Here is a 21,481-nt window from a genome sequence, read left to right as displayed (position 1 = left end):
GAAACACTTCTTCTTCTCTATTTACTATTTCTCTATCTCAAGTTCTGGGCAATACTCAAGATCCTTCTCCATCTGTTTTTCCATCAACACTGGAAACACAGAAACCGTGTACCCCTGGAGGTTGATTGTTATGAGTCCGTGTGTTGTTGCGGGACAAATTCAACTTTAGGGCAGTAATTTCTTCATGCCACGATTTATAGCCTTGGGGAATTAACTTAACTAAAGTTTTGGGTCAACATTCTGTCAGATTTGACCGTTGTAAGCCAGTATTAAGTTACCGTTTTCCCCCTTAATGTGACCGTTTTGTACCCACGTTTTCAGTCTTCTTCTGGTTTTCTTCTCTCTATAAATACCGAGGTTTATTGTTTGATTAACACAGAAAAACACGAAACACTTCTTCTTCTCTGTTTACTCGATCTCTATCTCAAATTCTAGGCAATACTCAAGATCGTTCTCAATCTGTTTTTCCATCAACATTGGAAACACAAAAACCATGTACCCCTGGAGGTTGATTGCTATGAGTTCGTGTGTTGTTGAGGGACAAATTCAACTTTAAGGCAGTGATTTCTTCACGCCACGGTTTATATTTAATTTTCAGCCAAATCAGAAAAGTTTAATTTATTTGTTCCCGTCTTCGTTCCTACACATGTATCATGTATGTATAAAACTAGTACATGATAATTGTCAATGGAATTCATATAAAATTACTCTTAATCTTACATGAATTCTAAATCCTACATCATGAAATTATTAGCTAGATGGAAGTCATAGTCTCATATAACAGAAATCTATACAAATATATTAAAAGGCGTGCGAAAACAAGAAATTGTGCCACGTGGCGCTCTTCCTAAAGAGTTTTAGTTCATGTAATCCAGGTAAAATGAAAAAAATTAAGAAATTGCATAGTATAGGGTTTGATCCCGAGACCTCAAGTACATATACTAAAGTTTTAACCACTAAACTAAATTGTATTTAGTGTTATTATCGTAAAGTATTATATTAATAAATGAAATTTTTTCTTACCCGGACCTAATAACTAGTTACTAAAATAAACTTGAGAATAGTTTAAGGAAATGACATGTCAATGACATAGTGGCGCCAACGTATGAGATGAAGCGACATGTAGCAAGAAATGTCATGTGTTAAAGATGAGATGGAGTGACAAGTTGTGGGTTGTAATTCTCACCCACACGTGTTGATAATATATACTTTCTCTGTTGCTTTTTAAGTGTAAGACTTTGACTTATGCACTATTCACATATTTCACTTTGACCGCAATTATTGCCTAACATATAAAACATTGTTGGATTTGTTTCAATGAATATTTTCATTATATCAACTTTTATAACTTTTATATATACATAAATAGAGATATTTATGATCAGACTTAGTATAAACTTATTGGACCTGAAACTTATTTTTTGAGGTGAAGAGAACACACCATGTCAACTTTAAGGAAATGGAGTAGTAGTATTACTAGTATAAATTAAGCCTTAAGACACATAACGTTTTTTTAAGGTAAGGAGAAGACGTCCTAACCGGACCGAAAACTCGCACAGGTCAACCCGACTCGGGTTAGTAGGCAAGACCCCTTGGGAGTAGAGTAGGGGGATGGTAAGGGGAAATCCCCCCCCCCAAATTGCCTCTAGTGGGGTTTGATACTACAAGGAGTGATAAAACGCTCATCATGCATGAACGGTTATCACTGCCCACTCACAGGAGTAAATGCGTAATTTAATAATTACAAAAAGGGTAAAGTGGTAATTTAACAATTAAATGAAGTCAATATAAATTAGGGAATTTAACAATTACACAAACAGGAGTTGAGTTAACAAAAACATGGGTTTCAAACACACAAACAGGGGTTGATTTAATAATAACAAGGATTTCAAATACACAAACATGGGTTCGTATCAATAATCAAATGTTATTTTTTTTTGGGAGGGGGGGGGGGAGGGGGAGAAGCTGAATGGGACATACAAATAAATGCAACTTTTTGCTTTATGACAAAAATCACATGTTTACTTTTTCACAATAGGGGTTGAGATAACAAAAACATGAGTTTTAAACAAACAAACACGGGTTGGTTTAACAATAACAAAGGTTTCAAATACACAAACATGGGTTTGTTTTTTCTGAAAAAAGTGTCACATCAATCTTTTTTAATAAATAATATATGGTTGTGAGTGGGCGTGATAACAGCTCATGATGAGCGTTTTATCACTACTCTTGATTCCACACCCTTAAGGTTGTGAGGTACAAATCAAACCACTAAACCAAGTATTACTTTTTTTTTTTTTTTTTTTTGTGTGTGTGTGAACTTGTTTTATCTGGGTTTTGGACGTGTGATAGGACTATTATCTCTCCAACCTTTTGGGCTCTTTTTGTAACTTATTACTTAGAAACTGTTTTTCATCCTTTCATTTCACAACATTCAACTAAAAACAATTATTAGTTATGCCCCTAAGTGTTGTTTGGGCCTATGGTTCAACAGTTGTTAATGGACTGAATTTATACGTATGCGAAGGTAAATGAAAATAGAAAGCCAGTGAGAATCTGATTCTTTTTTACTTCTTCTTTAACGAAGGGATTTAATAGAAGGATTTTGCCATGTTACGTTATAGTGTCATAATTAAACTTTATATTGTAGAAAGAAATATTCTTGGGGGTTAGATCCCAAAGATGAGAGTTTGATTTCTTAAACTTGTACTCAAATCTATGCCTTATAAGACAATTGAGGTAGAATGACAAAATAGATCGAAAGGAAAAGGTTCACATTATTATTAACTCAGAGGATATTTATAGTACATCATATAAATCTAACTTAGGTAAAATTAGGAAAAAATATCCTAAAATAAATAAAAAATTAACAAATATTATCTCTAAATAAACACTTGTAGATAGATATGTCTAGGTAAACACTTCTAGATTTAGAAAATACTCCTAAATCTAGTGTAACACAAAATTAGCTTCCTTTCAAAAAAGAAACAAAGACACAACTAGATTTAGAGGTCATTACCAACTAGGTCATTTGTGTAATACTTCCTCCGTTTCTAAATAAGTGCAACATTTGCATAGTGTTTACTATTTACAGTTTAAACTTTAATTAGCTTTGGTGATTTACATTTTAGGAAAAACATAGTCATGTGGGATCTTGTTAGATTCGTCTGAATGTGTATTTTTTTAATATCAACTTTTTATAATTTTTACTTATTGATAATTGAAGATACTAATGGTTAAAATAATGCATTGGCAAACGTGCAAACAAGAAATGTTGCACTTATTTAGAAACGGAGGAAGTATTACTTATTAGCATTCGGACACGTGCATTCGCGGTTGGGGTATATATATGAAGCATGGCCTAAAGGGCTCAATCCACATATAGGCTAATAACTCGTAGAGCCTCCGATAAGGCAAACATTGACTAGATCCTTTCCTTGGGCTTTAGCAAGAAATGAGGCCAAAGAAGATTGATTATGATATATAGGCATGCTGCCTAGTCCACAAGCCACAACTATTATTACCTTACTCTTGCTCCCAAATTCCATGAGAATGGTCACAAAACCCTCCTTATTACACAAAACTTCACATCAAGCCCAACAACCCTCCTACATTCGATTACACATCATATCACACTCATTCCTAAAAAAATAAGTCTTGATCTCGCGGCCTTAACCATCAACATTACCGACTTATATCCAATGAACTTTTATGGTTTTCTTCTCAAAATCATATATAAACAATTGAAATAACTTCGATAAAACTAAAAATTAAGGATCTATATATATTTAATTGTTGTGACTTCAAGATTTTTTTTTTGTTACGCCATAACTAGTTTTTCATGCAACAAATCGAGGCATACTCTGAGTGCTTGAAAATATCTGCAAAGAACAAAATACCACAGCTATGTTCCAAACCCAAGATCAATAAGCACATGATTCAAGTCACTATATTGCACAAGTATGACCACCTATCTCAACTAAACATAAGCATTCGATAGAAGAAGTTATAACATTGAAATTATAACTTTGTCAAAATTGTCGTATTTGAGTGTATCGAGAATATAATATATCAGAATCATTAATTAAAATATCGAATCAACATTTATCATATCGTCTTAATATTTAAGTAAAAAATATATGTATCTTTTCGCACGAATCACCTTATCTTCATATGGTAAATACGGAAAAATAGATAAATCCTTTTTATGTTGCCAAAATAAATCTTTTTCGGTGAAGACAGAAGAGGCATGTCACAATTATTTCTATTTTTTGCTAGATTCCTTCAGCCGAAATGAATCTCTCAATTCTAAACTCAACCGTCAACACCTTGAAGTTGCCAAAATAAAAAATTTGTCATCTTGGAATAATCAATTTATCCAATAACATAGTAACAAGATAAAAAGAGGAGAGAGAGAAGAGGAGAAAATTTGCAGTCTTGCAGAAGGGAAAGAAAAGAAAAATCCTAGATCAAAAATCAACAACATGGGTACTCAAGAAGAGGAGAGATTGCTCTTAGAAGATGGTCATTTACAGGTTTTACTTCTTAAAATTTTCCAGATTTCATTTTTCTCCTTGTTTTATTCATTTTTAAGAACATGGAGTAGAAAAGACTTTTCATTTCAGTTGAATTTTTTGGTTGGTTGATTTTGAAGGGTTTTTGTATAATAGGGGAATAATAGTTGAAACTTTTAATTTTGTTGATCAAATGATGATTGCTTGTTCTGTAGAGTAGTATATAGTTAATTGTTTAGATCTAAGAATGATGGGATTCAGAGAAATTAGAGTATGATTTTAGGGTATGATCAGAAATTCAATTTTATCTTATTTGGGTGATATTAAAGATGATGTTTTTCAAAAGGGTTATTTTCATTTTTGTGTATACTATATAGCTAAGATGACTTTTTTTTGTTGCTAGTTTGTCCTCTCTAGTACCCAAGTGAGGAAATGAGGATAAGAATTCTGATAATGTGTTGCATCAATTTTTTTGACTTTTTCTGATGAGGTGAATTGGTGTTATTGATTATCATAATTAGGTGCAAATCATGTGATTGAAATATTATCACAATTTCCTGTTGATTGAACTAGATTTTTTTGAAGATAAAGCTACCATATAATACTTTGTTGTGTTACTCTATTTTGATTGTTGCATATAGTAGAAAGAATGGTGAAAGGGGCATGAGTATAACTGTATAAGTCTCATGTAGTGACATGTCCTATATACAAAAGGCTTGTTTTGCAGAGTATGCACTTCATCAACGGGTTTATTAGGAGGGTTGATGTATGAGCATTTGTAATCGATGCATACTGCATTGTTTCTTTATACATCAATCTCACTGAGAGTTGAACTAGACTTTATTTGTTCTCAATGCATCTAGCTTGGCATGTTACATCTTTCGGGGTATGTTTAACTTATTTTGATTTATATGAACTTAAATACAACTTTTGGATACTTATGTGAACTTATCTAATCCTACATTAGACACATCGTTATTCACTTTGGACCATCTTTACTGTTGAGTACATAACTCTCCTGGTCTTTTATCCGTTATATGTTTCTCAGTTAGCTATGTGTTACAAAAATGCTATGTTTAGCTTTTACTTTGTGTCTTCTGCAGGGAAATGGTGAACAATATACTGGTGACGGCTCGGTTGATCTCCAAGGGAACCGTGTCCTGAAGAGCAAAACTGGAAATTGGAGAGCCTGTCCCTTTATCCTTGGTATATGAGGGTCTTTATGTGTGTGTTTGTGCTGGGGTGGGGGGTGGGTGGTGATGGCGGCTTTGATGGCGGCGAGTTGCGTTTAGTTATGCAGTGCTAACATATTTCACTTTATTTCTCTCTTTACAGGCACAGAATGCTGTGAGCGTCTTGCTTACTATGGCATTGCAACTAATCTTGTCAGTTACCTTACCGGCAAATTGCATGAAGGAAATGTCTCTGCTGCAAGGAATGTTACTACCTGGTCAGGCACTTGTTACCTAACACCACTTCTGGGAGCCGTCTTAGCAGATGCATACTGGGGAAGATATTGGACAATTGCTGTATTCTCCACAATATACTTCATTGTAATATCTGGATTCCCTTCTCTTTTGCTCTTTTCTTTCTACTTTGACATTTGTAGATACAGATGACAGCCATAAACTCAGTCTCTCTTTAATTTGTCTTAATGTGAATGTAGTGTCTTCTTCTCTTTACTTTGTTCTTTGCATAAGATCCTAGCTTCTTACGTGGGACATCCTGCAGTATTTTTCTTTTTCTTATTGTGATGCTTCTGCAAGTGCTTGTGTATGTAAGCCTTTTAATTCTTTTCCAATGTTTGTCGGAACATACTTTCCTACCCTTAATCTAGTGGTCATATATGTTAATAGTTTAAACTTAGAAGCATCTGATTTCGCTGTTAAATCTTGTTATTTAATTAGGCTGATTTCATAAGACCTGCATGAACCAAGCACCTAAAGTGAATGACTTGTCGAACTTGAATTAACAGTGTTGACTGCTGGACCAGTACTTCAAATACTCTGTCTTTCTTTCTTTGACGACTTTTTGCTTTCACTTCTCTCAAGTTTTGTGCTGGATATTCATTGCAGTTTTGAGCCTGTTGAGCTCATTCCTCTGCTTATTAAACTCATTTTTAGTTTTTCCTCTGTTACTGGTTTAATATTTAACTCCTCTGGCTTTTTTTGAATGCTGGTAACTTGTTCCTGCTGGATCATATTTTACTTTGATTATGTTGTCAAATGTTAAAAGTCTTATTGCATAATGGTCATAAATAAGGTCGAGTATTGCAATCATGTAACATGTGGATAGTTTTTGTTAGACCAAGACATTCTTGTACTTCTTTTAAATAGAATATGACGAGACTCTGATCTACCTTGCAGCAAGATATAAATGCTGTAACTCTGTTCTCTTTTACCATTGTCCGATGTGCATAACTTATTGCTTTCCAGGTTTTCCCCGTGTCCCCACTTTCTTTTTGATATACTTTTGTTATCTTCGGCAGGGAATGTGTACCTTGACTTTATCTGCATCAGTTCCTGCATTTAAGCCTCCTGAATGTGTGGATTCGTTTTGCCCTGCAGCTACTCCACCACAGTACGGAGTATTCTTTTTAGGCCTCTATCTGATTGCATTGGGGACTGGAGGGATCAAGCCATGTGTATCATCTTTTGGTGCTGATCAGTTTGATGATACTGACCCTAGTGAGAGGGTGAAGAAGGGATCCTTTTTCAACTGGTTTTATTTTTCTATCAACATTGGTGCCTTTGTCTCGAGTACACTTATAGTCTGGATGCAAGAAAATGCTGGCTGGGGCATAGGCTTTGGCATTCCAGCATTATTCATGGGCATTGCTATCGCAAGTTTCTTTTCAGGAACTCCCCTCTATAGGTTTCAAAGGCCTGGGGGAAGCCCATTAACAAGAATGGGCCAGGTTGTAATTGCATCATTCCGTAAGTGCAAGTTGGATGTCCCACAAGATAGCAATCTCCTGTATGAGACTCCAGATAAACATTCAGCTATTGAGGGAAGTCGAAAGCTAGAGCATACTGACGAACTGAAGTAATTTTATTATCTATGTATCTTTTAGAACACTTTATCATGTTATGCATTGCCAATTTCCATTATGATCTTCACTCTGTCCCTTTTTATCTGCCTCAAACACTTTTCTGCACAAGTTCTTATATAATTGATTGAGTAGAGAGCTTGAACTCATTGAGTGTGTGGATGGGTGGGACCCTACTCCAGAGAAATGTAGAAAGAAAAACTTACCAGAAAAGGGTATGTGGCAATAATTTGGGACAACCCAGAAAATAAACTATGGAAGAGGGAGACCAGGGAGTAATAAATTTGAGAAAGTGGAGGAGTGTCTGTTGTAATTATATTTCGGTTGTGCTTCTTTTGCAGGTGCCTGGATAAAGCAGCTGTTGTGTCGGATGCGGATATGAAAAGTGGGGATTTTTCTAACCCGTGGAGACTATGCACCGTAACACAGGTGGAAGAGTTGAAGATCTTGATCCGCATGTTCCCCATATGGGCAACCGGAATAGTCTTTGCTGCTGTCTATGCCCAGATGTCAACAATGTTTGTTGAGCAGGGCACAGTGATGGACCGAAGAATTGGATCCTTCACCATCCCAGCAGCATCATTGTCCACCTTTGATGTCATTAGTGTTATATTCTGGGTTCCAATATATGACAGCTTTCTTGTTCCTATAGCTAGAAAGTTTACCGGCCAAGAGAGGGGGTTTTCAGAACTACAGAGAATGGGTATTGGCCTCTTCATCTCCATCCTCTCAATGGTAGCTGCTGCTCTTGTGGAGATCAAACGGTTACAAATTGCTCAGGAACTAGGTTTGGTTGATGAAAATGTTCCGGTCCCACTTAACATCTTTTGGCAAGTACCACAATACTTTTTGGTGGGTGCAGCAGAGGTGTTTACTTTTGTAGGGCAATTGGAATTCTTCTATGATCAGTCACCGGATGCCATGCGAAGTTTGTGTAGTGCACTGTCTCTTCTAACGACTTCACTTGGGAATTACTTGAGCTCGTTCATTCTGACGGTTGTCACAGTGCTTACAACTGCTGGAGGGAACCCGGGATGGATACCGGATAATCTAAACAAGGGTCACCTTGATAATTTCTTCTGGCTTTTGGCTGGACTGAGTTTCTTGAACCTGTTGTTGTATGTTTTCTGTTCTCTGAGGTACAAACAGAAGAAGGCTTCATAGGGAAGTTGTTGCTAACTTGCTACTGCCTACTGATGTTGGTGTATAACATTGAATTTCTGATGTTTCAGCTGAAAATGAGGTGCTGTATTATATAATTAGATAGGGTCCTGTTTCTTTTTTTTCTTTTTTTTATCTTATACCACTCTCAAGAAAATTACAGTAGTATGTTTATTAGTGTTCTTCAGTACTTGCTAAATTACTGGAGTAACTAATCAACACAGTTTCTGTAAATCACAAATTTACAAGTGTAATTCTTGTTGACAGAAACCCATTGCATTTTTCTTCAAACTGCAAGAATTTCTGGTGAATTTAAAACAGACATGAAACCATCCTTTTCTTTTTCTATGAAGTCTACCGGAACTCGAAAGCGACTTACTACGAGTACATGGTGGGAAATCTTGCTATTCCATTGCTAGAAGCAAGAGATCTTTAAAGGAAGATAGTGATAATTTCTTCCCTGAGTAGCACTATTATATGAAGTATATCAAATTAGTTGTATAAATAATACAAAATCTCATATAAGATCACTTCAACATGAGGTTGGTTTGTTCGTTCTCCTTATTTACCCGTCGTTATTATAAAAAAATTTAATAAGGACTAATGAGGTCTAATAAGTTCAGATAAATTTAGCTAAGCGAAAATAAGATTCGGCTATTACAAGATAATATCCTAATAAATTTAGTTAAGTTCAAATAAGATCTAATTAGGTCTAATAAGTTCCGTTAATTCAGTTAAACAAGAAAAGGTGAATAGATATTTCGTGGCCCACAAATTTCAACACTATTGTGCAGTACACTATCCAAGCAGCAGATTTGTTCTGTTCCCAAATAATTAATAGTTTGACCAGAAAAAAAAAGGTGACAACTTTGATAAATGAGAAGGAAGAACTTGCAGTTGTTGCAGGGGAAGAGAAACGATGAGTAATACAGGTGATCATCAATTGCTTCTTGAAGATGAACACTCTCTTCTTCAGGTCTCTCTCTTTCCTCCTTACAGTTTTAGATTGATTTTGTTAATAATTTGTTCTTGAGCACTGTAATTCAACACTGGATTTTGTTGAACTCTGAAATAAATTTAACAATTCTCTTGGAATTTGATTCATCTTAGTTCTACACCTAGAAAATTGTCTTCTCCTTTAATCAAACTTAAGCTGTTTTTGTAATAATCCCCCTTTTCTTTCATGTCAAAATTGCCAATTTTGATCATTATTTGTTAGATTAGGGAGTTGTAGATTTAATTATCACAAATGATACTTTTATCAGATTATATTTGTATGGTTTTTAAATGATTTGATGCTGGTATATATATTGGTCAACCATCAATGACATAGTGCAACTACGGAAGTTAAAAATATGGTTTTATTCTTTTGACATGGAGGGATTGTTGAGTAATTGTGCTAAATATGGAATTACTCTGCTTATAGCATGAACTTCATGACAGATTCCTTGAATTTTACATTCTGATTGTCGTTCGACGATAATTGGTTCAAATCTTTCTCATGTCTGTTGTTGCCCAATTCCCAGGAGGCCATTACTTCTTTGTATAAAACCTAGAGAAGGTATCTGAACTTCTTTTACCAAGTGGTTATTAGGTTGAACATTCGAAGTAACCTTCTATGACATTGTTTTGCGCACATAGTTCTTCCATGTTCTAGGAGGTAAAGAAAAAAGTTGTTTGGCTGATTATTTGGCACAGGAAGTTCCACTTACCTAGGGGACTTGGTGAACAACTTCTTTCATTTTGTGATAAGCAATGAATTTTTCGACCAAATAAATCCATATTCCTGAACTTCTTTGGAGGTTTGATTTCCCATGCTTTTGGCCTTTCCAAATAGTGTCTTTGTGTTCATTTTACTAGTTTTTTGCAATTGGTTTTAAGCACAACAACCATAATTACCAAAAGATAGCTAATTATTTTGGGTCGGGTCAGGTTGTGTCTATCGTTCAGGTCAACAGTTTTTGGGTCGGGTTGTGTATTGAGTCTGCTCACTTTGGGTTCAAGGCTTAACAGATAGAATCAACGCTTGAGATTTTGGGTTTGAATTCCTGTCACTTCAAGTTTAGTCGGGTTAGATCACTAGTTCATTTTGGAATCATGGTCAACTTTGAGTCTTCACTTTCAGGTCAATATCGGGTCTTGGTTGGTTAAATCTTGATGGATCTTCTAACAGCAGGCTCAAACAACCAATATCAACAATCAATACTACCAACTAATTAAACAAGCCAAGTGACCCAGGCAACAACAATAGTTGATTGCCAAACAAGGACAAACGGAAGTCTTGAAAAATGAAAATGGATCATTGCATATACGCGTTGTTAAGAAAGAGCTTGAAATTATCTTTTGAAGCATCAATGGGGATCTAATTAGATCTGCTGTATGCAAGATATTGATGCCTCTGGTTGCTGCCTATACATTTTTTTGGGGTTATTTCTTTAAAAATCTAGAGTCTTTAGTATATAACTTATACAAGTAAGAATATGTGCTAAAACAAGTATCAATAAGGGTTAAGGATTAGTGTAACATAATTCGCTATATAATTTGCTTTTTCCGTATCGCAGTTTGCGGGGAGATTAGGGAATTATGTTACACTGTTAAGGATTGACAAGTGTCTTGCAATATATCCACCTTGCAGATTAGAAATCAAGAAAAAGATGTATAAAACTGTAAAATTAAATACACAACATTTTTCATGTTTGAACTCTTTACTATAGAAAGGTTGCTACCAAAATGCTATTTGGCACCAATTCTGCTTCTCCTTGATGCCTCTGTCCTATATGACTCCTCATTACTTATGCTCTTGAAGACTTTGATTGAACCTTGTCTGTTTCTGAATGTTATTTAATATACTCAGAAAGAAATCAGTGAACAATATGCTGGAGATGGGTCTGTTGATCTTCAAGGAAATCCTGTTTTAAAGAGCAAAACTGGAAACTGGAGAACCTGCCCTTTTATTCTTGGTATACAATGATATTCTGGTGCAATAATGTTTCTTATTGGCAAGTCTTAAACTCTTTACACTTTTCACCGCAATTTTCTTTGCAGGCACTGAATGCTGTGAACGTCTTGCTTACTATGGTATTGCAAAAAATCTTGTCAACTATCTAACAAACAGACTGCATGAAGGTAATGTCACTGCAGCAAGCAATGTAAACACCTGGGCAGGAACATGTTACCTTACTCCTCTTTTAGGTGCTTTCTTGGCTGATGCATACTGGGGAAGATATAGGGCAATTTCCGTGTTCTCTACTATCTACCTCATTGTAATCTCTGAATCTTTGCGCTTCTCCAATTCCCTTACTGTTAAATCTTTATTTTCCTTCTGTATTTTGTTTTACATTCTTTGAGACTTTTGAGATGGGTTCTAGAATGTTAGTTGCCATTGGTATTATCTCTATTTCGGTATGCTGTGCTTCTGCTATCATGCTGACTCTCCACTTACAAAGCCATGTTTTTATCCTCTTTCTTCTCAAATTTTCTGCGGTAGTTACATTCAAAGTGCTGTGGCTTTTCTGCTATTTCATCTGTTATCTTGCTTAACTTGATCTTTACTTTGAATCTTATAACTAGTTACTCAGTTTCTTTTGTTCCTTGTAATGACATAATGTTCTTACAATCCGCAGGGGATGTGTACATTGGCCCTATCTGCATCAGTATCTGCATTAAAACCTTCTGATTGTGTGGGTCCGATTTGCCCTTCAGCAACTCCAGCACAGAAGGCAGTATTTTTTGTGGGACTTTATCTGATTGCACTAGGAACAGGAGGAATAAAACCGTGTGTTTCATCTTTCGGTGCTGATCAGTTTGATGATACTGACCCGGGTGAGAGGGTAAAGAAAGGATCGTTTTTTAATTGGTTTTATTTCTTTATCAACATCGGTTCACTCATTTCAAGTACTCTTGTTGTTTGGATACAAGAAAATATTGGATGGGGTGTAGGCTTTGGAATTCCTGCATTATTCATGGGAATTGCTATTGCAAGTTTTTTCTCTGGAACTCGTCTTTATAGGTTTCAAAGACCTGCCGGGAGCCCATTAACGAGGATGTGCCAAGTAGTAGTTGCATCAGTCCAGAAGCATAAGTTGGAGCTCCCACAAGATAGTACTCTCTTGTATGAAACTCCGGATAAGCTTTCAACGATTGGAGGAAGTCGAAAGCTGGAGCACACTGAAGACATGAAGTAACTTTCATGTGATTTTACCAATAAAAACAAATGTTGCTATTTAGATCTATTTGCTTTCCTTTTTAGCTTCTCATATGTGTGGAAGATCATAACAATCTTTATGCAAATGCTTTTGTTGCAGGTTCCTGGATAAAGCTGCTGTGTTGTCAGATTCTGATGTACAAAGTGGGAACTTTAACAATCATTGGAGATTGTGTAGTGTAACACAAGTGGAAGAATTGAAGCTCTTGATTCGCATGTTCCCTATATGGTCAACAGGAATTGTGTTTTCTGCCGTCTATTGCCAGATGGCAACTCTTTTTATTGAACAGGGAATGGTCATGGACAGAAAAGTTGGAACCTTCACCATCCCAGCAGCATCCCTTTCCGCTTTCGATGTCATCAGCGTTATCTTTTGGGTTCCGATCTATGACAAAGTTCTTGTTCCTGTAGTCAGAAAGTTCACTGGCAAGGAAAGAGGGATCTCAGTTCTACAGAGGATGGGTATCGGTCTTTTCATCTCTATCCTTGCCATGATATCTGCTGCCTTGGTGGAGATCAGGCGTCTGCAAATTGCAGAAGAGCTGGATTTGATCAATGAACATGTTCCAGTCCCACTTAGCATCTTCTGGCAAATTCCCCAGTTTTTCTTGGTGGGGTCTGCAGAGGTATTCACGTTCATTGGACAACTCGAGTTCTTCTATGACCAATCACCTGATGCGATGCGTAGTTTGTGTAGCGCGCTCTCTCTTCTAACTATTTCATTGGGGAATTACTTGAGCTCTCTGATTCTAATGATTATGACAGCCATTACAACTGCTGGTGGGAAGCCCGGATGGATACCTGATAACTTAAACCAGGGTCGTCTTTATAATTTTTTCTGGCTCTTGGCTGGTCTCAGCTTCTTGAATCTGCTGGTTTATATATTCTGTGCCATGAAGTTTAAACAGAAGAATGCTTCATAGCAATCCTGCTGAAAGGTATTGTCAACTATGATATTCTTTCAGGTGATGCTACTGTTACTTTGAATATGATTCCAGATGATGCTAAATTATCTGTAATATATCTAGGTAGAATCATGTAATTATCTTTCCTTCATTCTATCTTTGTAACATATCCAATGATAATTCAACCCTTTTTCCTTGTCTAGGGTGTGCAAGTTGTTATGTTGTTGCTTCCCTTCTTGTTAAATCAACCCCGGTTGTATTAAGTGAAAGTTTTGGGGCAGATTTCAGAATCGTCATAATGCTTTCGTATATATGAATTATGATAGTTTATATAGCTAGTAAAATTGTGAACAGGACAGGCAAACTCAAGGTTTTCATAGACAACCACAAAATGTGAGTTTTTATAAAGCAGTCGGAACGGTGGAATGCTATCATGGGCATAAGATGGTAAAAATACCAATGAACTAGAAAACTCGGGGTTACCTCACATAAATCCGAAAACATTAGGCTTTCCTTTATCTTATAAAGTGAACTCGTCTCTTTTCTTTTTTTATCAATATGGACACTCACATATATTGTGAGTTATATATAATAATTTTAGCACTTTTCAAACTATCCTACTTTTTGTCCTCGGGTTTTTATATGTTCATCATTCATATACCCAAGTGTAAAAAATTGTACCATTTCATATTAGATTCCTTCTGCATGTGTACTTCTACACATGAGAGGAGTAAGAGAGTGCAAGTTACAGCTGAATGAAAGCATGATGCATGCCATGATTAGCATGATATAAGGCATGGTTCATGCCATGCTCAATAGTTCTTTGATTTCTTGTTTTTTCTTTTTTACTTTCACTCTTTTGAAATCCAAATGAAAAAGACATGAACTTTTATAAATTAAAACTATTCACTTATCTAATCTCTTTTTGGTCCTTGTGCCTCCTTTTGAAGTTTACTTCAAACTTGACCATTGCTTTCGTCTTTATTCACCTCCTTTTTTTTTTAAATATTTGTCTATATTAATTTTGATGCACAACATGAAAGTTACTAAAGCTAGACGCAATTCTTTCATCAATTATCTTCTTGTCCTCCACACATCCTTGTCAGATCTTGGACTGTTTAATTAGGATATTTCGTTTTAGAAACTTTAATATATTAGTTCATCTGTCTCGTTCTTGTCATACATTGCTTGTTTCTTTTGTACACGATTTCTAGTATAAACATTTAACCATTTATATCTTCAATAATATAGTGCTTGTTTTTTTTTACACGATCTTCAAGGTAAATATTTGACCTTCAATATTTTCGATTCCTTAATAATAAAAAAAATAAAATTATGAAGCTACACGAATTTAACAAGAGTTCACATGAATATATTTTGTTTTATGTATACAAATGAGAATATTTGGTCAACTGTTTTAAAGTTTGACCTTGGAAGAGATGAACGATATGAGACAGAGGGAGTATTATAAAGCTATACATCGAGGCGAATCTAATAAGATCTCATATGAATATACTTTTTTATACTTCCTCATCTCACAATAACTGAAACATAGAGAAAAATAGACACATAACAAGGAATATAGAGAGAGAAAGTTGGGACCATAATAAAGTAGAGTGATGAAACAAAAAAGTTGTGGTCCCCTCTTACTTTTTTTTACCATTTAGAACTTAATTTCACTTATCATGAATATGTCAAATAAGAAAAGTGTTCATTTATTATGAAACAGAAAAAATATATAAAAAAAAATGAGTATACTCGATCAAATAATTTAAAATTTGAGAAAAACGAGCGATTATATCATGAGACGGAGGGATATTACTTTATTAAGCAAGTCAATATCGTAGATTGTTTTATACGCCATATTAAATTCTGGACGTTATTGATAGTGGAAGGGATGTCAGTATCCTAATTTTCTTGCCTAATTCTCTTCCCTTTCTCCTGTTATTTACTTTTTGTTTTTCATAAAAGAAGTTGCTATAACTTGTCATATATCACTAAATTATTAACGCTATCATATAGTTGAAAATTTATATATGTTGTAGTTGTAGTATATTAATAAAAAACTCCTAAGCTATGATGGTGAATAAAACTGTGAATGTTAAGTTGGCAAAGAAAGTGAGAAAGTGGGGAAAGGAAGATATTAGCAGATTCATACATGGGTCCTCTTGATGATCAGCTCTTGCTTCTGGAAGATGCACTTCTACAGGTTTTTCTCTCTCTATGTTTTTTTGTCTATCTAAATATTTTCTGCTTTTTTTCAATCTTTGCTTTATCTTGGTTTAAATTCAATGTTTTTGGGTAGTTTTTCTTTCATTTGATCATTTGAGAAAATTGTTGCTGTTTTGGAATTTTGGGTAGTCTTATAAATTTTAACTGTTGATTTTTTTGATGTTTTTTTGATGTTCATATATGGGTTATCAATGGGGTTTTGATCTTGCTTTGCTTCATTAAAGTGGTTGAAAATTTGGTTGTAAATTTTATTAGGAAAAGGAAGAACTTTGAGTTTTTATGTGGAGGTGTAGAAATGGTTTCCTAAGTACCCAAGAAAATACAATTTTTATAAGCATGAAGCATTTATGCTGTTTTTCTTGTTCATAATGAATGAATGAATGAGCACTGGGTTTTTTCCACCTTTGTAAGTGAAGCATTGGTTGATTTCCCACATGATTATTGATTTCCCACATGATTATTGATTTCTAGATATCATATTTCATTCCCTCTCACAATTCTTGGGTGAGATGGTTGTGCACTCGCGTCAACTCTTGAGGAGACGGAGACAGTTTGACTTTCACGCTTTCCAATGCACAATTAATATACAAGGTTAAAAATAGTATATGAATAGTGTAAAAGTCGAGGTGTATGTTGAAACTAAAAAGAATTGGAGGAAGTATTAACTTTAATAAGATTGTACAATGTCTTTTGAAAAGTGTTGAGGTGCAGACAATGTGGAAGGTCAAAGAAAGTATCAGACTTTAGAACCAACATGTTTTTAGTTTGTAACAAAAAAAAAGGTTAAGCGCCAAACTGTTTGTCACCAACCATGAGAAAGGAAGGATATTTTTGGTCGTCGCATTTGTGTAGGCCTCACTCCTCTTCCTCTTTCTTGTTTAGTAAGAAACGGTTTTCTGTTTAGCTATATTCTTTGTAATATTACTAGTTGCTTAATTAAGACTTGTTTGTGATTGCTAATTGTTCCTGTGTGCCACTTAAGCTCTGACAAATACATCTGATATTTTTCCTGATCTTAATTTTCATGTTCTTAGGAAGAGAACAGTGACTTAATCACTGGAGATGGCTCACTTGATTTTCAAGGGAGGCCTGTCCTGAAGAGCAAGACTGGAAATTGGAGAGCCTGCCTATTCATTCTTGGTGTGTTGGAATGCTAGTTTTTGTGCATCATTACCATTCTTATTAGAATGCTCTAATCTTTAGCCTAAACCATTTACCACTTCCCTGCCTCCTTTCCCTTTTATGTACAGGTAATGAGATCTGTGAACGTCTTGCCTTCTATGGCGTTAATACAAACCTGGTTAGTTATCTCACCAGAAAATTACACGAAGGCAATGTCTCCGCTGCAAGATTGGTCTCTATCTGGTCAGGCACATGTTACTTAACACCTCTCATTGGAGCTTTCTTGGCTGATGCATATTGGGGAAAGTATTGGACGATTGCTGTGTTCTCCATGATTCATTTCCTCGTAATTTCTGATTCTTATCCCCTTCCTTCTACTTGCCCTGCATGTTAGAATTTAGACCTATGTAACATGGAAATGGAGGGGGTTTTGTAAACGGAAACATTTCGAAAACTGAGAATTTTCAGGCTCCAGCCACTTTCGGGATTCACTCATTCGACAACATCTGGGGTTTTAGGAATGAAAACATTCCGGAAACAGGAAAACCTCAGGTCCCAGATGTTTTCTCTGAATTATTTCAGTTTAGATCAGTGATATATCTTTTACCATCAGTTATATCCTGTTGACTTAGGTTTATGCTAGCTTGAAAGATTGTGGTAGTACCTATGTCACTCGGACTCGGTATTGGTGTTAAATGGTACTTGTGACTCTGTTGTTTATGAATAAAAGGTTGTATGTGGTCCAAAATGAACCGTCAAGTGTCCACCCAATGTAGAATTTCAAATATGCAACACCAGAGGCAAAATGAAGAGTCCTACCTAATAACATAGGGTAGTACAACATTTCAATGATTTAAGACACGACCTTCTTTTTCTTGACACACTGCTCTTGCATTATGCAGGGGATGTCTACTTTGACTCTATCTGCATCAGTTCCGGTGTTTAGACCTGCTGAATGTGAGGGTTCCATTTGCCCTTCAGCTACTCCATCACAGTATGCAATACTATTCGCAGGGCTTTATCTTGTTTCACTAGGGATGGGAGGGATTAAGCCATGTATATCCTCTTTTGGTGCTGATCAGTTTGACGATACTGACCCTTATGAGAAGATAGAGAAAGGATCATTTTTCAACTGGTTTTATTTTTCCATCAGCATTGGTTGCCTTCTAGCAAGTACTCTTATTGTCTGGATACAAGAAAATGTTGGATGGGGTATAGGGTTCGGAATTCCTGCCTTATTTATGGTCGTCTCTATCATATTTTTCTTTTGCGGAACTCCTCTCTACAGGTTTCAAAGACCTGGAGGAAGTCCATTAACAAGAATATTCCAGGTTGTAGTTGCATCGTTAGTGAAGTTCAACTTGGAGGTTCCAGAAGACAGTAGCCTTCTTTATGAGACTTCAGATACACATTCAGCAATTGAAGGAAGTCGAAAGCTGGAGCACACTGAAGAAATGAAGTAATTTTCTCATCTCTTTCATCTTGGCTTTCTTATTACTCGTTTATCACTAATTTCCATTTATGATCTTCCTTAGAGGAGGAGAATCTCCAAATGCATTTGCTTTCCTCTCTTCTAAAAACTACTACCTATTACAGGGATTTGCAAAACTAGCGGAGAGTTTGTTTGTGAGAATACGAGAGAAAAGATTGGAAAATAGTAAAATGAATAGGGAAATTATACTAACCTTGTCTTGTACTTAAGATTTTTTTCTAGAATGACCCTCAATTATTGAGTATATCCTAAAATAAACGTGAACTTTGAAAATTACTCTTGCAAATTGTCTATGTTAATCTTGAAGAGATCTCATTGTTAAATAAGGTTATTGTGGAAGATTGTCTTAAAGTACAGGGTCACCATGGATAATTTCGTAAAAGAAAAAAGTATGAAAGAACTACTACTTTTTTTGGTTGAACATAAGCTGCTTTGGTAAGATAGATGTATGTAAGATAGAGGAGAACCAGGCCTTGTCAAATGCTTCTACTATATTAAGTCCAACTTTTTTCTAGCGTCTAAGTAACACTCAAAGGGCCAAGGACACATGATCTGCCAGGATTCAAGAGGATAAAAGAGGGCCTTAAACTTGAGGTCATCTTTAGGGATCACAGATGGCCATGGTTTCCTATGAAAATCATGTCCTTGGTAAGTTTTTAACGGGTTTTCCTTCATACCTATAGGATTATTCTCTGGAAATACTGACTAGCATCAGGCGATCAGGATGCCTCCTAACAATGTGCTCTTACCATCTAATTATTCAAGTCTAGCCTCTCACATCTTGTAGTCCCCACCTTAGTTCTTCTTCCCCTCTTGTTTCTGAATATGTGAAAGATAAATGACCGTCTTATAGCATAGTATTCCTGTAATTGATTAAGCTTACATGGATCTGTCCTCAACAGGTTCCTGGATAAAGCAGCTGTTTTATCTACTGCTGACGTGAAAAGTGAGGATTTCTCCAACTGTTGGAGATTGTGTACAGTAACACAGGTCGAAGAACTTAAGATGTTGATCCGTATGGTCCCTATTTGGGCAACTGCAATCGTCTTTTCATCAGTTTACGAACAAATGTCGACTACTTTCATTGAGCAGGGAATGGTCATGGACAGAACAGTAGGACCCTTGTTGATCCCAGCAGCTTCTTTATCAACATTCAGTATTATCAGCATTATCTTTTGGGTCCCGTTCTATGATAAGATTCTTGTACCTATAGCTAAGAAGTTTACAGGCAAAGAAAAGGGGTTCTCTGAGCTTCAGAGAATGGGCATCGGCCAAGTCATATCCATTATCTGCATGCTAGCTGCCGGGATGGTGGAGATCAGGCGGTTACAGCTTGCAGCAGAACCGGGTTTAGCCCCACCCCTCAGCATCTTCTGGCAAATCCCTCAATACTTCTTGATGGGGGCATCAGAGATATTTTTTTACATTGGGAAGATGGAGTTCTTCTATGATCAATCACCCGATGCCATGCGAAGTTTATGTACTGCATTCTCGCTCTTAACGTCTTCATTGGGAAGTTACTTAAACTCTCTGGTTTTGACAATTGTGACAGCCATTACAACTGCTGGAGGGAAACCTGGGTGGATACCTGATAATCTAGACAAGGGTCAGCTTTATAACTATTTCTTTCTCTGGGCTGGTCTCAGCTTCTTGAACCTGTTGGTATACATTCTCTGTGCCATGAAGTATAAAAAGAAGATGGCTTCATAAAAAATTCTGCACAAATGGAATATGAAGCAGAGTAATATTCACTTCTATTGCAAGTACATCAAGTTGTGTGAATCTTCATCATTTGTGTATACCTTGTTGAGTTATAACTTTTGCTAACCATTAAGAAAAGGAAAGGAAAAGGTTGAATTATCCCTGTAAAGTTGCAAACTTTTGATTGTATATCAAACTTGATGAAATATAACTAATTTGTGTTTACAAGGCAACATTGTTGGCATTTGGAAATACCCCCACAAATACGTAATATTCCCTCCATGAAGAATTTTCTGAAACACCTCGACGGAGAAATGAGGAAGAATCTGAAGAATCTAAAGAAACAGAAGGAGTACTACATGTAATTAATTTATTTTAATGTTGATATTGCATGTTGGTTGCTTACTCATAAGTGAAATGTATTTCTTAAATTTGATTATAGTTCGTGATAAATTTTATATGAAGGATTAAAAAGGTTGATGAGAGAAAAAGGATGACAAACTTGTATATGTCATGATATTGTCTGTTGTCATTAGACCTGGCAATCGGACCAATCAGATCGGATTCGGACCTGACCAATTCAAATCGGACCGTTTTCGGATCAAGTTACATTCGGACTGGGATCGGACCGGATCGGACCGTTTCGGATTGGGTCGTCGTTCGGACTATTATTTCGGATCGGAATCGGACCGGACCAATTCAGATCGGACCGCTTTCGGACCGGATCGGATCGTTCGAACTATTATTTCGGATCGGGTTTCGAATTATGGTTTCAGATGCACCAGGCTTTGACCGAGTGGAGTTAGAGGCTTAGAGCTATATTTATATGTTTTTTAATAATCAATTAATCATATATGTAACTGTAAGTTAAGTTTTTCCATCACATTAATACAAGATTATAAGTTATATAAGTAGATAAGTATATATTTTTGGGGTGCAAATAATTTGATACTTTTCCTCCAAAGTTCCAATTATTGTCTACAATTAGAGTGAAAATTTAGGTGGGAAATTTTCCCTCCTTAATAAAACTTTACCGGTTGACTTTTTGAACAAAAGAAAGAAATACTTATAAAGAATCAAAATACCTTACTCTTACTGTAG

At 35.8% G+C, this 21,481-nt stretch overlaps 3 protein-coding genes across 3 annotated transcripts; all 3 read left to right on the top strand.

Annotated features, from left to right (window-relative positions):
- Positions 1–4,245: 4,245 nt before the first annotated feature.
- LOC104895289 (protein NRT1/ PTR FAMILY 8.3) lies at positions 4,246–9,700 on the top strand. Its single transcript, XM_010681754.4, has 5 exons — positions 4,246–4,535; positions 5,618–5,720; positions 5,850–6,067; positions 7,003–7,559; positions 7,905–9,700. Exons 1-5 carry the CDS (start codon positions 4,485–4,487, stop codon positions 8,725–8,727), a joined length of 1,752 nt encoding a protein of 583 aa, XP_010680056.2. The 5' UTR covers positions 4,246–4,484; the 3' UTR covers positions 8,728–9,700.
- LOC104895287 (protein NRT1/ PTR FAMILY 8.3) lies at positions 9,558–14,113 on the top strand. Its single transcript, XM_010681753.4, has 5 exons — positions 9,558–9,700; positions 11,579–11,684; positions 11,770–11,987; positions 12,348–12,904; positions 13,029–14,113. The coding sequence occupies exons 1-5, from the start codon at positions 9,644–9,646 to the stop codon at positions 13,849–13,851; spliced, it is 1,761 nt and encodes a 586-aa protein (XP_010680055.2). The 5' UTR covers positions 9,558–9,643; the 3' UTR covers positions 13,852–14,113.
- A 1,628-nt stretch (positions 14,114–15,741) lies between these two features.
- On the top strand, positions 15,742–20,613 carry LOC104895286 (protein NRT1/ PTR FAMILY 8.3). Its single transcript, XM_010681752.4, has 5 exons — positions 15,742–16,042; positions 17,100–17,205; positions 17,316–17,533; positions 18,090–18,646; positions 19,582–20,613. Exons 1-5 carry the CDS (start codon positions 15,992–15,994, stop codon positions 20,387–20,389), a joined length of 1,740 nt encoding a protein of 579 aa, XP_010680054.1. The 5' UTR covers positions 15,742–15,991; the 3' UTR covers positions 20,390–20,613.
- Positions 20,614–21,481: the final 868 nt, after the last annotated feature.

The sequence above is a fragment of the Beta vulgaris genome, chromosome 6, assembly GCF_026745355.1.
Source record: "Beta vulgaris subsp. vulgaris cultivar EL10 chromosome 6, EL10.2, whole genome shotgun sequence".
Lineage (NCBI taxonomy): Eukaryota > Viridiplantae > Streptophyta > Magnoliopsida > Caryophyllales > Amaranthaceae > Beta > Beta vulgaris.
Note: the sequence above shows the minus strand (reverse complement) of the source record. Positions and strands in the feature narration are given on the sequence as shown.